Genomic DNA, 18,014 nt, shown 5'->3' on the forward strand with positions numbered 1-18,014 from the left:
TGGGACATGGACGATACAAGTCTTAAGGGAAAAACAGGACAAATGAATAGCCAGCACTATCCCGGGCTATTCAGCACAAAAGACAGCAAGGTGATGTCAGCGTAATACAAGAAGAAACCAGCCTTTGTCTTTGGCAGGCTTAAGAGTCAATTAAGATACTACAGGGGCACCTGGGTTAGTTAAGCATCTGCCTTCGGCTCAGGTCACGATCCCAATGTCCTGGGATTGAGCCCCACATCAGGCTCCCTGCTCAGTGGGGAGTGTGCTTCTCCCTCTCCTTCTGCCACTTCCCCTGCTTGTATATATGTGCTCTCTCTCTCAAATAAATAAATAAAATCATTAAAAAAAAACAAACAAACTACTACAGTGACACAATGGAGCACACAAAAAGGAGAATAACCACACAGGAAGGATTGATGGGGACACTGGCTTAGTGAAGACAGCTGGATATAGGCAGAAAATAAGAAGGGTGGGGCTATGTCAGCCAAAGGACTGATGCCACTCCACTCCCCTACTCTGGAGGGCACCTCAGCAGCCTCTGCTGCAGAGAACATCAACAAGTCCTGCTATAGTGGCAGAACATCACAGATTACCCAGCAGACGTGTCCAAGTGTTTGCAGGCATGGACCCCATATGCTTGCTCTGCAGAAAACCCCGGCAGCTTGCAGACCCCGGCAGCTTTTGCACTAAGGTAACCAATAGCTATCACCATGGGGGACCTGCCAGAGAAGAATATACTGAGCGGCCCCCTCCACCAAAAAAGGAGTTATTGCTCCATTCCAGAAGCAGAGCTGCCACTCACACCAACCCTGCATACACCCTGGACCCCAGCCGCGCAACTGCTCCATGGCTATCACCTGAGTGCCCAGGTCTCAGGCACGAGACAAAACATTTTCTGTGGGAGAAAGAGATCAGGAGGTTCCCAGTAGCACTGTCTACTACTGTGGACACACACAGCCTTGGCTATTGAGGACTCCTACAGTCTTTGATGACACTGATCTCAGGTAACAGAGCTGCACAGACACTAAGCCTCTTGACCAAACTGTAGTCAGAACTGCCACACCCCACCAAGCCGGTGCACTCACATCTACACACACAGGTAAAGATCTTCCCCACCAAAACCTTTCTGTAAAGTCTGGAAGAAGGGACTAACTACTTCATGAAATGCACAGACAAAAATGCAGGCTAGGGCGCCTGGGTGGCTCAGTTGGTTAAGCGACTGCCTTCAGCTCAGGTCATGATCCTGGAGTCCCGGGATCGAGTCCCGCATCGGGCTCCCTGCTCAGCAGGGAGTCTGCTTCTCCCTCTCCCGCTCCCCCTTCTTGTGCGCTCTCTCTCTCAAATAAATGTTAAAAAAAAAAAAAAAATGCAAGGCCATAAGAAACACACACACAAAAAAATCAAGGAAACAGGGCACCCCCAAAGGAACACAGTAATTGATCAGTCACCCCAAAGAAATGCAGATCTAAGAATTGTCAAAGATTTCAAAATAATTCTTTTAAGGGAGCTCAATGAGCTACAAGAAAACACAGACAATTCAATGAAATAAGGAGAACAATTATAAACAATACAAGCTTTTTCAACAGATAATATAAAAAAGGACCAAATAAATTATGGTATACTATACTATACGCCTTAAACAAACAAAACACTGTATGTTAATTATACTGGAAAAAAGTTATGGTAAAGAATACGATGAATGAAATGAAAAATGGTGGTGCCTGGGTGGCTCCGTCGTTAAGCATCTGCCTTCGGCTCAGGTCATGGTCCCAGGGTCCTGGGATTGAGCCCCGCATCAGGCTCCCTGCTCTGCGGGAAGCCTGCTTCTCCTTCTGCCACTCCCCCTGCTTGTGTTCCCTCTCTCGCTGTGTTTCTGTCAAATAAATAAACAAAATCTTAAAAAAAAAAAAAAATGAAAAATGCAGGGGGCGCCTGGGTGGCTCAGTCAGTTAAGCGTCTGACTCTTGATTTCAGCAAAGATCATGATCTCAGGGTTGTGAGATCGAGCCCTGTATCAGGCTCTGCACTCAGCACATAGTCTGCTTGAGATCCTCTCCCTGCCCCCAACTTGAATGAATGAAAGGGAAGAAAAGGAGAGAAAGGAAAAGGGAAAGGAAAGGGAAGGGAGGGCGCCTGGGTGGCTCAGTTGTTAAGCGTCTGCCTTCGTCCTGGGATCGAGTCCCACATCGGGCTCCCTGCTTGGCAGGAAGCCTGCTTCTCCCTCTCCCACTCCCCCTGCTTGTGTTCCTGCTCTCGCTCGCTTGCTCTCTGTCAAATAAATAAATAAATAAATAAATCTTAAAAAAAAAAAAAAGGGTAAGGGAAGGAAGGAAGGAAAAATGCAATAGAGAGCATCAACAGCCAGCCTGATCAATCAAAATCTGAATCGGAAACTGAAAATACATCTTTTTCTTTTTTTAATAGTGCTCTGCACATTTTAAAAAAAGATTTTATTTCAGAGAGAGAAAGAGAGAGGGAGAAAGCACAAGCAGGGGGAGAGGCAGAGGGAAAGGGAGAAGTAGGCTCCCCACTGAGCAGGGAGCCTGATGCGAGGCTCGATCCCAGAACCCTGGGATCATGACCTGAGCCAAAGGCAGATGATTAACCAACTGAGCCACCTAGGTGCCCCTGAAGATACGTCTTTTGAAATCATTCAGTCAAATTAGAAAAAAGACAACTAAAAAGAGTGAATAAAGAGAGTCTATGTGGATTATAGGACATCATGAAAACAGAATAATATTTGCATTATGGGGGCCCTGAAGAAGAGAGGCAGGGACAGGAATCTTATTTAAACAATAATGGATTAAAAAATAATGGATGGGGTTCCTGGGTGGCTCAGTCGTTAAGTGTCTGCCTTTGGCTCTGGTCATGGTCCCAGGGTCCTGGGATCGAGCCCCGCATCAGGCTCCCTGCTCTTCGGGAAGCCTGCTTCTCCCTCCCCCACCCCCCCTGCTTGTGTTCCCTCTCTCACTGTGTCTATCAAATAAACAAATAAAATCTTTAAAAAATAAATAAATAATGGATGAAAATTTCCCAAATCTGGGGAAAGACATGGAAATCTGAGTACATGATGCTCCTAAGTCCCCAAAAAGATTCAAACCAAAGAGGACTTCACCAACACATTACAGTTGACCCTTTTGAACAACATGGGTTTGAACTGTGCGGATTGATTCATAAGCAGACTTTTTCCAATAAATACACTAAAATACTATAAATGTATTTACTCTTAAGATTTTAACATTTTCTTTTCTCTAGCTTACTTTAATATAAGAATACAGTATACATATAATATACAAAATATGGGTTAATTGACTTTATGTTATTAGTAAGGCTTTGGTGGAGAATAGGCTATTAGTGGCTAAGTTTTGGGGATAGTCAAGTTATATACGGTTTTTTGGCTGCATAGGGGTTGGCACCCCTAAACCTCATATTGTTCGAAGGTCAACTCATGATAAAAGTCAAAATGTAATGACAAAGAGAATTTGAAAGCCCTGAGAAAAACTCATACAGGGGAACTCCCCTCCCCTCATAAGGGTATGAGCAGTTTTCTCAGCTATAACACTGAATACTAAGAGAAAGTAGGATGATGTGTTCTAAATGCTGCAACAAAGAAACTGCAAACCAAAAATACTTTACCAGCAAAGCTGTCCTTTAGAAATGAAGGAGAAAGACTTTCCCAAACAAAAGCTGAGGGAGTTCATCACTACTTGACCTACCCTACAAAAGATGCTAAACACAGTTCTTCAAACTAAAAGTATGCTAATTAGTAACATGAAAATATAGAACACACTGATAAATGCAATTGTATAGTCATATTCAAAATATAGGAGTCCGTCCTTATCTATTTCACTTTCCATGGTTTCAGTTACCCATGGTCAACTATGGTCCAAAAGCAAATGATCCTCCTTCATTATAACATATTGTCAGAAGGTCAATAGTAGCCTAATGCTATGTCATAAAGCCTAAGTCATTCACCTCACTTCATCTCATCATTTAGGTATTGTATCATCTCACACCATCACAAGAAGGGTGAGTATGATATAATAAGATATTTGGAGAGAAACAGAACACATTTACATAACTTTTATTGTACTATTAATATTATTATATTTTATTATTGTTGTTAATCTCTTACTGTATCTAATTTATAAATTAAACTTTATCATAGGTATGTATGTATAAGAGAAAACATACTATGTATAGGGTTCAGTACTATCTGAAGTTTCAGGCATCCACTGGGAGTCCTGGAACATATCCCCCCCCCGCCCCCCCATGCATAACAAGAGACTACTATACTCTAATAGTGTGTTAATCACTCAACACCAGTAAGGAGGACAAAAGACTATTAAAAATAACTATCTACAGGGGTGCCTGGGTGGCTCAGTTGGTTAAGCGACTGCCTTCGGCTCAGGTCATGATCCTGGAGTCCCGGGATCGAGTCCCGCATCGGGCTCCCTGCTCAGTGGGGAGTCTGCTTCTCCCTCTGACCCTCCTCCCTCCCATGCTCTCTGTCTCTCATTCTGTCTCAAATAAATAAAATCTTAAAAAAAAAAAAACAAAAAAAACAAAAACTATCTACAACAATCTGTGAATGGTTACAAAATATAAAAATGTGGGGTGCCTGGGTGGCTGGGTGGGTTAAGCGTCTGCCTTCTGCTCAGGTCATGATCTAGGGGTCCTGGGATCGAGCCCCCCCCCCCCCCCGTCCCACTCCCTCTGTCGGGCTCCCTGCTCAGTGGGGAGTCTGCTTCTCCCTCTGGCCCTCCCCGCTGCTCATGCTCTCTAATAAATAAATAAAATCTAAAAAAAAAATGTAAATGGTGACATTAAAAACAAAAAATGTGAAGGAGGTGAGTAAAGGAGTTTTTGTATGCAATTAAAGTTATCAGCTTCAAACAGAATGTTATAAGATGACTTAAAGAAGCCTCATGGTAACCACAAAGCAAAAACCTACAGTAGAAACAAAAGATAAACGAATAAAGCATAACACCATGGGAAATCCTCAAATCACAAAGGAAGACAGTGAGAGAGGAAGAATGGTGCTACAAAACACTCAGACAATAATTAACAAGATGGCAAAAGAGATACCATGGCTGAACTCAAAACAAAACAAAAGGCTGAAAGTGAAGGAACTGGAAAAGATATTCCACACAAATGGAAACCAAAACAGAATATGGGTAGCTATACTTATAGGTGATACGACAGACTTTAAGTCAACAACTGTCACAAGAGACAAGGTCATTATATAATGATAAAGGAATGAATTCACCAAGAAGATGTAAAAATTGTGAGTATGTATGCATCACACATCAGAGCATGTAAGTTTTTTTTTTTTTTTTCATGAGAGACAGAGAGAGAGAGAGAGAGAGAAGCAGAGGGAGAAGCAGGCTCCCAAGGAGCAGGGAGCCCGATGTGGGACTCGATCCCAGGACCCTGGGATCATGACCTGAGCCGAAGGCAGACGCTTAACCGTCTGAGCCACCCAGGCGCCCCAGAGCATATAAGTTAAGTCTTGAGCAAATTCAACTAGATCTGAAGGCAAAAAAGACAGCAATTGAATATTAATATCAATATCCCCCTTTCAACAATGGTGGATATCCAGACAGAAAATTAGTAAGGATATATCTGAATTGAACATTCTGGTCCAAATGGATCAAACAGACATATATAGAACATTCCATCCACTATAGCAGCATACACATTCTCAAGTGCACACAGAATATTCTCTGTGCTTTTTTTTTTTTATTTTTTATTTATATGAGAGAGAGAGAATGAGAGAGAGAGCATGAGAGGGGAGAGGGTCAGAGGGAGAAGCAGACTCCCCGCTGAGCAGGGAGCCCCATGCGGGACTCAATCCCGGGACTCCAGGATCATGACCTGAGCCGAAGGCAGTTGCTTAACCAACTGAGCCACCCAGGCGCCCCAAAGATTTTATTTATTTATTTATTTGAGAGAGAGAGAGAGAAACAGCATGAGAGGGGAGAGGGTCAGAGGGAGAAGCAGGCTCCCCGCTGAGCCGGGAGCCCGATGTGGGACTCGATCCCAGGACTCTGGGACCATGACCTGAGCCGAAGGCAGTCGCTTAACCAACTGAGCCACCCAGGCACCCTATGTCAAACAAGTCTTAACAAATTTCAGAAGACTGAAATTCTATCATGTACCTTTTCCTAACATAATGAATAAAACTAGAAATCAGTAACATGAGGAAGGGGTGACTGGCCGGCTTAGTCAGTGGAGCCTGCAACCTGGTCTCAGGGTTGGGAGTTTGACCCCTCATGGGTGTGGAGATTACCTAAAAAAATAAGATTTCTTTTTTTAAAATAAAATCTTTAAAAAAAAACACACACACAAAAGGGGCACCTGGGTGGCTCAGTCGTTAAGCGTCTGCCTTCGGCTCAGGTCATGATCCTGGGATCCTGGCATCAAGCCCCGCATCGGGCTCCCTGCTCCGCGGGAAGCCTGCTTCTCCCTCTCCTGCTCCCCCTGCTTGTGTTCCCTCTCTCGCTGTGTCTCTCTCAGTCAAATAAATAAATAAAATCTTAAAAAAATAAAATAAAATAAATAAAAATTAAAATTAAAAAAACACAAAAGACCATGAGGAAGCTTAATAATTCAAATATGTGGGTATTAAACAACACATGCCTATCCAATCAATTGGCCAAAGGAAAAGTCAAAAGCAAAATAAAAAAATACCTTGAGAAAAACAAAAGTGGAAACAAAACATGGAATGTGAAAAAGCAATTCTAAGAAAAAAGTTTAGAGCACTAAATGCCAGCACTAAAAAAAAAATAATAATAAAGCTCTCAAACAGCCTAAGTTTACACCTTAAGGAACTGGGAAAAAAACAAACTAAGACCAAAGTTAGTGAAACGAAGGAAAAGACAAAGATCAGAACAGAAGTAAAATAAAAACTAGAAATACAATAAAAAGAGCTGCTTTTCTGAAAAGATAAAATTGAAAAACCTTTAGCTGGACTAACTTAGAATAAAGGCAAGACTCAAATAAATTAATTCAGAAATAAAAGAGGAGAAATTACAACTGATAGCAGAGAAACACAAAGGATCATAAAAAAGACTACTATGAACTATTATACACCAACAAATTAGATAACCTAGAATAAATTACTAGAAACATACGACCTATCAACACTGAATCATTTTTTTTAAAGATTTTTTTAAAATTTATTTATTTGACAGAGAGCAGGAGAGCACAGGCTGGGGAGTGGCAGAGGGAGAGGGAGAAGCAGGCCCCCCCACTGAGCAGGGAGCCTGATGTGGGGCTTGATCCCAGGACACTGGGATCATGACCTAAGCTGAAAGCAGACGCTTAACCGACTGAGCCACCCAGGCGCCCCCCAACACTGAATCATAATAGAAAATCCAAATAGACAAGGAAATTGAATCAGTAATCAAAAATATCCCAACAAAGAAAAGGTCATGACCAGATAGATTCAGTGATGATTTCTATCCACATTTCAAGTATTAAACTCTCAAGTTCTTCCAAAAATCTTGGAATTTTCAAACTCATTTTAGGAGACTAATATTAGGACACCAAAGCCAGGGAAGGACATTAGAAGAAAACAAAATTACAGGCCAACATCCCTAATGAACACAGATGTAAAAAAGCTCAACAAAGTACTAGCAAACCAAATTCAACAGTATATGAAAAGAATCATAAACTGTGATCAAGTGAGATTTATCCCTGGGATACAAGGGTGGTCTCCTCATAAGTAAATCAATAAATGTGCCATATCTTATTAATACAAAGAAGGCAACTCATATGATCATCTGAATAGATGTGGAAAAAGCATTTGGCAAAATTCAGAATCCTTTCACAATAAAAACTCCCCCAAAATTAGGTATAGAAGATACACACCACAATATCACAAAGGCCATATATAAGCCCACAGCTAAGAACACATTAAACAGTGAAAAGGTAAAAACTTTCCCTCTACTATCAGGAACAAGACAAAGATGCCTGTGCTCATAACTGCTATTCAAAATAGTACTGGAAGTCCTATCCAGAGCAATCAGACAAGAAATAGAAAGGTCTCCAAATCAGAAAAGAAACAAAACTGTTTGCAGATGACATGGATTTTATATAAAGAAAACCCTAAAAAGTCCACCAAAAAAAGCAAAATGAATAAATAAACTCAGTAAATTTGCAGGATATAAAATCTACATTCAAAAATCAGATGTGCCTATTACTAACAATGAAACATCTCAATGAGAAATTAAGAAACCAATCCCATTTGGAAGAGTATTAAAAAATATATAATACTTAGGAATAAATTAGCCAAGGAAATGAAAGATGTGTACAATGAAAACTGTAAGACACCAATGAAAGAAATTGAAGACAAATAAATGGAAAGATATCCCATGTCTGTGGACTGAAAGAATTATTATTAAAATGCTTCTATTATATAGGGGTTCCTGGATGGCTCAGTCGTTGTCTGCCTTCGGCTCGGGTCATGATCCCAGGACCCTGGGAGTGAGCTCCGCATTATCGGGCTCCCTGCTCAGCAGGAAGCCTGCTTCTCCCTCTCCCACTCCTCCTGCTTGTATTCCCTCTCTTGCTGTTTCTGTGTCAAATAAATAAATAAAATCTTAAAAAAAAAAAAATGCTTCTACTACATAAAGGAACCTAAAATTCAATGCAATATCTACCAAAATTCCAATGACATTTTTACCAGAAACAGAAAAAGAATCCTAAAATTTGCACCACAAGTGACCTCAAATAAGCCAAAGAAATCTTGATCATGAATATCCAAAATTAGAGGGACCACACTTTGTGATTTCAAGCTATACTACAAAACACTACGGTACTGGAATAAAAACAGACATCCAGACCCATGAAATATGATAGCCCAGAAATAAACCCCCACATATATAGTTAACTACTCTTTCTTTGACAAGGGTGCCAAGAACACGCATGGGAAAAGGAACGTCTCTTCAGTAAATGGTGCTGGGAAAACTGGATATGCACATGCCAAACAAAATAAAACAAAACAAAACAAATAAAATAAAAAAAAGAAAGAACCTGGGATCCTACCTTATACCACTCAAAAAATTACCTTGAAATGGATTAAAGACTTCAATGTAGACCTGAAAATGTAAAACTTCTTGGGGGGAAAAAAAACAGAGAAAAAGCTCCTTGACAATGGTTTTAACAATGAGTTAAATCATCAGGAAAATGCAAATCAAAACCACAATGATGTATCACCCACATCTGATAAGATCGTTACCTTCAAAAAGAGCAGAGATAAGTGTTGGGGAGGGTGAAGGTAGAAGGAACCCTTGTACACCGTGGTTGGAATGCTTAGGAAAAAATAAAAGTCAACATCATAGAAACAGAGAGTATAGGCATATTTATTTATTTTCTAGTTTTACGGCATTTTGTTTTATGATGCTTCACAGATACTGTGTTTCTTACAAAGTGAAGGTCTGTGGCAAGGCTGCAACGAGCAAGTCTGTTGGCACCATCTTTCTAACAGCATTTGCTCACTTCATGTCTGTATCAAATTTTGGTAATTGTAATATTTCAAATGTTTCCAGTATTAGTGTATTCGTTATGGTGATCTGCGATCAGAGCCCTTTGTTACTATTGTAATTGTTCTGGAGCACCACGAACCACACCCATATGACATTTAACATAATCAAAAAATGACAAATGTGTTTCTTCTAACTGTTCCATGACCAGTCATTGCCCTATCTTTCTCTTGGGCCACTCTATTTCCTGAGACACAACAGTATTGAAATTATGCCAATTAATAACTCTACAATAGCTTCTAGGTGTTCAAGTGAAAAGAAGAGTGACACATCTTTCACTTTAAATCAAAAGCTAGAAATGATTACACTTAGTGAGGAAGGTATGTTGAAAACCGAGATAGGCCAAAAGCGAGCTAAGCCTCTTGAGCCCAACAGCTGGCCAAGTGTTGCCAAGTTGTGAATGCAAAAAACCACAAAAAGTCTTTGAAGGAAATTAAAAGTGCTACTCCAGGGGCGCCTGGGTGGCTCAGTCGGTTAAGCGGCCGCCTTCAGTGGGGAGCCTGCGAGAATTCTCCCCTGCCTGCCATTCCCCCTGCTTGTGCTTGTTCGCTCTCTGTCAAATAAATAAATAAAATCTTAAAAATGTAAAAATAAAAGTGCTACTCCAGTGAACACACAAATGGTAAGAAAGCAAATCAGCCTTACTACTGATAGAAAGTTGTAGTGGTCTGCATAGATCAAAGTGGCCCCAAAGTTCCCTTAAGCCAAAACCTAATCCAGAGCAAGGGCCTAACTGTCTCCAATTCTAGGAAGGCTGAGAGAGGTGAGGAATCCACAAAGACAAGTTGGAAGTTAGCAGAGATTGGTTCCTGAGGCTGAAGGAAAGAAGCCATCTCCATACCATCAAAATACAAAGTGCTGATGCAAAAGCTGTAGCTAGTGATCCAGAAGATCTAGCTAAGATCATTCATGAAGGTGACTACACTAAACAACAAATTTTCAATGCAGACAAAACACCCTTCTATTGGAAGATGCCATCTAGCACTTTCCAAGCTAGAGACATCAAGCCTGGCTTCAAAGGACAGGCCAACTCTCTTGTTAGGGGCCAGTGCTCATTTATCATTCTGAAAATCCTAGGACCATTAAGAATTATGCTGAATCTACTCTGCCTGAGCTATAAATGGAAAAACAAAGCCTGGATGACAGCACCCTGTTTATAATATGGTTTACTGACTATTTTAAGCACACTGTTGATATGTACTGCTCAGAAAAAAAGATTTCTTTCAAAATATTACTGCTCATTGACAAAGCACCTGGTCACCCAAGAACTCTGATGGAGATGTACAACATTAATGTTTTCATGCCTGCTAACACAATATCCATTCTGTAGCTCATGTAGCCCAAATAATTTTGATTTTTTTTTTTAAGATTTATTTATTTGAGAGAGAGTATGCACACGCACATGAGCAGGAAGAGTAGAGGGAGAGAGAATCTCAAGCAGACTCCCAGGTGAGCTTGGAGCCTGAAGTGGGGCTCGATCTCACAACCCTGAGATCATGACCTGAGCTGAAACCAAGAGTCAGACACAACCAACTGTACCATTCAGGCCCCCCAGTTTTGACTTTCAAGTCTTATTTAAGAAATACAATTTGTTGAGAACAACCTTGTGTCGAGCTCCACACTCAGCAGGGAGTCTACTTAATAAGACCTTCTCCCTATACTCCTGCCACCCCCATACGCACATGCGCTCTCCCACGCTCTCAAATAAATAAATAAATCCTAAAAAAAAAAAAAAAAAAAGAAGAAGAAAGAAAGAAAGAAATACAACTTGTAAGGCCAGGGCTGCCATAGTGGTTTTTCTGATAGATCTAGGCAAAGGAAATCGAACCCTTCTGGAAAAGATTGAACATTCTAACTGCCATTCATGGGTGGCAGAGGTCAAAGTATCAAAAAGTGTTTGGAAGTTGATGCCAACCCTCATGGATGACTTTGAAGGGTTTAAGACTTCCGTGGAGAAAGTAACTGCAGATATGATAGAAATGGCAAGAGAATTAGAATTAGAAGTGGAGCCTGGGGGCATCAGATGGCTCAGTTGGTTGAGCATCCGACTCTTGATTTCAGCTCAGGTCATGGTCTCAGGGTCCTGGGATCGAGCCCTCCACTCAGCATGGAGTCTGCTTGTCCCTCTCCCTCTGTTCCTCATCCCGCGCTCTTGCTCACTCTCTCACAAATAAATAAAATCCTTAAAAAAAGAAAAAAAATGGACCCTGATGATATGACTGAATTATTGCAAGTTCATGATAAAATTTGAATGGATATAAGACTGATGAATCACAGACCTGTATCCCTGAAACAAATAATACATTATATGTTAATTAACTGAATTTAAATTTTAAAAAATTAAAGTAAAAATTTTTTAAATGGATGAGAAGTTGCTTTGTATGGATGAGCAAAGAAAGTTTATTCAGATGGAATCTAAAATTTAAAAACATGTTTTAAAAAACACTGTATTTAATTATACTGGAATTAAATTTTTTTAAAAATTCAAGAAAAAGAGATGGAATCTACTCCTGGTGAAAATGCTGTCAAGATTGTGGAAATGACAACAAAGAATTAAGAATATTGCATAACATGGTTTGCGAGGACTGGCTGTAATTCTCAAAGAAGTTCTACTGTGGGTAAAATGTTATAAAACAGCATCACATGCTACAGAGAAATCACTTATGAAAGAAAGAGTCAATCAACAGAGCAAGCTTCATTGTTGTCTTATTTTAAGAAATCGCCACAGCTGCCCTAACCTTGCAAGGTACCACCCTGACCAGTCAGCAGCTATCAATATCAAGGCAAGACCCTTCACCAGCAAAAAAGATACTTGCAGGAATTTCAGGTGATGGTAGCATTTTTCAGCAGTAAAGTATTTTTAAATGTACATTTTTTTTAGCCATAATGCTCTGGGACACTTAGTAGACTACAGTATAAACAGGAGCACCAGGTAGTTCAGTCAGTTAAGAGTCCAACTCTTTTTTCTTTTTAAAGATTTTATTTATTTGACAGAGAGACACAGCGAGAGAGGGAACACAAGCAGGGGGAGTGGGAGAGGGAGAAGCAGGCTTCCCGCAGAGCAGGAAGCCCGATGCGGGGCTCAATCCCAGGACCCTAGGATCATGACCTGAGCTGAAGGCAGGCACTTAATGACTGAGCCACCCAGGCACCCCAAGAGTCCAACTCTTGATTTCAGCTCAGGTCATGATCTCAGGGTCGTGAGATTGAGCCCCGCATCAGGCTCTGTGCTGAGTGTGAAGCGTGCTAAGATTCTCCCTCTCTCTCTACCCCTCCCTGCCCACTTGCACTCTAAAACCAAGCAAAAAAAGACTACAGTGTAATAAACGTAACTTTTATATGTACTGGAATAACAAAAAATTCATTTGACTTGCTTTATTGTGATGTTTGCTGTATTGTGGTGGTCGGGAATCAAACCCAAAATATCTCTGGGGTATGCCTGTAGAATACGAGGAGCCGGGGTGTGAGGGAAATGGGGAGATATTGGTCAAAAAGCACAAATGTTCAGTTATAAGATGAAAAAGTTTGGGTGCCTGGGTGGCTCAGTCGGTTAAGCATCAGCCTTTGGCTCAGGTCATGATCTCACAGTCCTGGGATTGAGCCCCGCATTGGGCTCCCTGCTCAGTGGGGAGTCTCCTTCTCCCTTCCCTGCCCCAGTGCTCATGCCCTCTCTCTCATTCACTCTCTGAAATAAATAAAATCTTTAAAAAATAGGAAAAATTAAAAAGATTAAAAAGTTATGAAGATGTAACATACAGCATGGTGACTATAGTTAATAATGATGTTGTATATGTGAAATTTACTGAGTAGATTTGAGCATTTCTACAAAAAAATTAATGTAATTTTATGAGGTGGTAGATATTTAATGAACTTCACTTGTGGAAATTATATTACAATGTATGCATATATCAAATCATCACACTGTGCACTTAATTTTTTTTAGTATATATATTTTTAAAGATCTTTTATATTTATTTGAGAGAGAGCAAGCATAGGGAGGATGAAAGAGGGACAAGCAGATGCCATGCTGATTTCAGCTGCAGCCGGACTCAGGGCTTAATCCCACAACCCTGAGATCATGACCTAGCCGAAACCAAGAGTTGGATGCTCAACTGACTGAGCCACCCAGGCACGCCCTGTGCACTTTTATATAATTTTGTATCTCCAGAAAGCTGGGGGAAAAAAAAGAAAATGCACCTAAACTACAAACCTTGCAGGAGTGTGTTGAAAAGTAGCCTATGGTTCAAGTAAGTAGTGACGATGACAATGCATGCAAACCTGGCACAAGCAGACACAAGGAAAAGTCAGTTAAAAGAAGAAATCAAAAACTGGAAAACAGAGGCTGGCTCAGTCAGTAGAACATGCAATTTTTTTTTTTTTAAGATTTTATTTGTTTATTTGACAGAGAGAGACACAGCGAGAGAGGGAACACCAGCAGGGGGAGTGGGAGAGGGAGAAGCAGGCTTCCCGCTGAGCAGGGAGCCCGATGCGGGTCTTGATCCCAGGGTCCTGGGATCATGACCTGAGCCAAAGGCAGACGCTTAACCACTGAGCCACCCAGGCGCCCCTAGAGCACGCAATTCTTGATCACAGGGTTGTGAGTTCAAGCCCCAAGGGTATAGAGCTTACTTTAAAAACAAACAAACAAACAAACAAACAAACGCTGGGATACAGAAGTGACATGAAGCTGTACACACTGATCCAAACAAAGGACAAGCATGGCGGAATCCATTAAGCTCACTAAAAATCTACTAACCTTGAATCCTTTCCTAAGAGGGTTCAGTATAGCAGTTATTGAGGCTTCAGGGGAAGAGGAGAGGGCAGTGCAAATAAACTAGCCCTATCAACACAGCAATTACCCAGTAAGCTGAGAAGCAAGCAGTGCCCATGGTCCGCATGTGAGAGACACTGAGAAATGGTGGGTGGGGAGGGAAGAGAGCCTACTTCAGGCCACTGTGGAGGGTGAGGGCCTTACCCAGTGAGGATATAAGTGTAAAGTTCTCCAGCATCACATCGTGGTACAGGCATCTCTGAGCCTCATCAAGGAGCCTCCACTCCTCCCAGGAGAAGTACACAGCAATGTCCTCAAAGGTCACACTATCCTGTTATGATGGGGACAGATGAAACCATGAACATTCTCTGAGTCCCACAATCCATCTCGCCACACATCTATCCCACACTTATCCTCTTTCAGAGGTCCCCACTTCAGAAATGCCATGCCTAGGTGCCACTAATGTCCACCCTATCTTCAGGTTCTCTTTATTCACTGTGTTCTGCCCTCAGCAACATCAGGCAAGGGAAACAAGAGATGTCATCCAAATTCCTCCTGGCCTGTATGGTCCATACTGTCAATTCCCCCAAGGTCTCTATTTTGAGACTCCCAAAACGCAATGAAATGGCTCATGCTTTACCCTTCAGCTCCAATACCCTGAGGCCCTTGGCTCACACTTCCTCTTGTTGTGCACATTGTTCTGTAAACTGTACCTCTCTCACATCTTCAGTCCCCACAGCTGCACTCCCATAGCTCTACTTTGGCCAAAGCCCTGAATTCTGCTTTGAAGGCCTCCTCTGTACCTCTGATCCTTGCTTCAATACTAGCCACCCAGAGGCACTACGAATTATAGATGCCCATGACCCACTTCCACTTCTGTGCTGGACTTGCTGTCCCCTCAGCAGTCACACTCCCCACTCTCCACTCAACCTTCCCTAAAACCCCAATCCTTATAGTCTCCCTGCCAGGCATAATGATTCTCACAAATGACTACATTTACCCCAGATCTTATCCACCAGCAAGACTGAAACACCCCAGACCCCATCAAAACTCACCACAAAATTCTGGTAAATCCATACAGTAGTGAATTAGCAGGAGCCCTGCCTTCGGTTTCATCTTGCCTCAATTACCCTCTTGCCTCTGAAGCCATCTTGCACCCATACATCCCATGGAAGCGTTAGCCACCTCCCAGATCATCCTCTCTCCCTCCCTTGTGTTTCTCATTCTTAGGATCTCAACCAGGTACTAAGCAAGAGACCCACTTCTCAGCATGCACCCTAGTCTTTCTAACCTGAAAACTGCATTACCACTATAACCTACATTACACTTCCTAAATGTGATCCACAGTTCCATCCTGGTCCTCACAATAGCCACCACTTTTGAAAGTCTGCCCCAGACCTATCCACCATCAAGACTGAACACTGCAGACCCCACCAAAGCTCATCACAAAATTCCAGTGAAACTACAGTAGTGAATTAGCAGGAGCCTGGCCTCAGTGTCATCTTGTCTCAATCACTCCCATGCCTCCATAGCCATCTCATATCCACTCATCCCATGGAAGCCTTGATCACGTTCCAAACCATTCTCTCCCCCATATGGTTACCTTGATCACTTCCCTCCTTCACCTGCATTCGTGTGCCCAGCAACACTGATCAGGTGCCCAGCAAGACAATCATTCCTCATCATGCACCCTCCTCTATCTGACCAGCTAAGGCATTGTCATGATGACCTGCATTCCCCAATCTAAATGCAATCCACAGCTCCGCCCTGGTCGACACAATAGTCACCACTTTTGGATTTCTTCATCCAAAACCTCCTCCCAAGATACCCAGACCTGTGAATCCAGATACCCATTTGCTGTCTCCACTCACAATTCTCTGAAACATCTGAGACGCTTAACAGGACCAAACAAAACTCCTCATAGTCTCCAAGAAAATTAACCTATCATCAATTACCCCATCCCACATGATGGCACTTCCATCCCTTCAGCTTCGAGGACCAAAAACCCTGGGGTCATCCTGGACTCCTCCCTTTCTCTCCCTCAACTACAACATCAAAAAATCCACCCCTCTTCAAAAAATGGACAGAGAGTCCAACTTTTCACCCACCTCTATGGCCACCACTCTGGTCCATCAATCTGGATTATAGCAGCTGCCTCCTCCTGGACTCCTGCCTCCTCCTTTACCCCCATAGTCTGTTATCTTTTCTGCAACCAGATGGACCTATTAAGACTTAGGTAAGACCACCAGCCCCCTTATCCAAACCTCTCATTACCTACATAACAGATGCCCAAATTCTCAATAGCCACATTAGAGGCCTGATTCTTGACCCTCACTCAGCTCTTTGTTCCTCGCAGGGAGAATGAAAACAGGTTCAAGCGTTTGCACACTTTGGTATTTATTTCTGGGATAACGTCTCACACCTGTTTATACTGGCTGACAGCAACAAGAACACCTGCATGTAACCCTTGGCCTGCACTCAGGACCCCGGGCTTGGGGTATTCTTGGGATGCCCACACCCAGCAGCTGGAAAAACAGCAAGGGAAGAGCCTCAACACACCACAATCCTGGACACCATACTGGCGCTGTCAAGACCAGTAAGGGACTGAGGCAACCTCTCCTTACTTGTATAGGTTCTCTAAGTGCTTTCACAACCGTCAGAACTTGTGGTTGAGGAAACCAGGGTTGGGCTCCACGAGATCAGGCCTCCCCTGAGTGACCTCAGGCTAACTAAACTCTATGCTTCAGTCCGCAGTTACTTCTCCCAGCAGCTCAGTGACCTCCGACAAGAACTCCACTCCCGGGGCTCGCTTGTCTTCATCACCCTCATTCCAACCTTTCCTCCTTGAGCAGCTTTTGGAAAGCTGTTAACACCCTAACACTGTGTCTCTCTTCTGTTCACGATCCTCCAGGGCCCCAGGAACGAAGGTACGGCACCTCGGCCCGCAGTCCAGGCGCGACTCCGCCTCACGCTCTCTGTCCCCCGAGGGCAGAATCCTCCCGCCTCAGCCCCGCTCCAGCCTCGGCCCCGGCCGCCCTCGGCCCGGAGCCCGCTCCCGCACGGGGCCCCCGCCCGCCGCCGCCTCCCTGTCCCGGACGCCGGGGCCTGGGCGCAGGGACGTGAGCCGGCGCCCCGCGCTCGGGCCTTTCGGGTCTGGGTCGGGGGGACGACGGGAGGGCCCGGGGACGAGCGTTTACCTGAGCCGGGTTCCTGGGCGCGGCCGCCGCCATCGGACTCTGTGGGTGGGGCAAACACCCGGGCCGGTGGTCCCCGTCCCGGCCCCGACGCGGGGCAGCCCGGGCGGCGTCGCCAGCCGCGGACCCGCCTCTCTGCCGTGGGGCAACGACTTCTGCGCCTTGACAGTTCCGTCACTTCAGTCCCGCCCCGGCACGCCCGAGAACAGCAAAATGGCCGCCACAAGGAGGAGGCCGGAAGTCCCACCCCTACGCGATGTATTCCCGCGGAAATGCTTCCATTGGCTCAACTCCGCGCACGACTTTCTGGGCATTGTAGTTGGCAACGCTCTAGTGCGCGAGGCAAGGGTTTTTCTCCAGCCTGACCAATCAGACTACTGGCCATGCGGCTCCTCGAGGGATGCTGGAAGCCGAGGCAACGGGCGAGAGGATTTGCTCTTTGTGAACTGCAGTGAAGAGGCATAATTCCATACTCGGTAAAAGTCAGCCAGCTCCCAGAGG

The 18,014-nt window shown here is 43.4% G+C and overlaps 1 protein-coding gene across 6 annotated transcripts in view; it reads right to left on the bottom strand.

The window, feature by feature from the left end:
• The window catches only part of LOC123856164 (zinc finger protein 814-like), a 53,051-nt gene extending 35,397 nt beyond the window's left edge, over window positions 1-17,654 (bottom strand). For 4 of the 6 annotated variants that reach the window (XM_064580197.1, XM_064580198.1, XM_064580196.1 and 1 more), the window contains exons 1-2: window positions 17,517-17,651; window positions 14,524-14,650 (exon numbers count right to left, since the gene is read on the bottom strand). In XM_064580197.1, coding sequence (XP_064436267.1) covers window positions 14,524-14,650; window positions 17,517-17,549 — 160 coding nt within the window. In that variant the 5' untranslated portion in view covers window positions 17,550-17,651. Of the gene's footprint in view, window positions 1-14,523; window positions 14,651-16,427; window positions 16,526-17,516 lie in introns of all 6 variants that reach the window. The other 2 variants (XM_064580194.1, XM_064580195.1) reach the window with 2 other exon arrangements.
• Window positions 17,655-18,014: the final 360 nt, after the last annotated feature.

This window comes from Mirounga angustirostris, unplaced genomic scaffold (genome assembly GCF_029215605.1).
Source record: "Mirounga angustirostris isolate CCGP_5_RB_7025 unplaced genomic scaffold, mMirAng1.0.hap1 SCAF_16, whole genome shotgun sequence".
NCBI lineage: Eukaryota > Metazoa > Chordata > Mammalia > Carnivora > Phocidae > Mirounga > Mirounga angustirostris.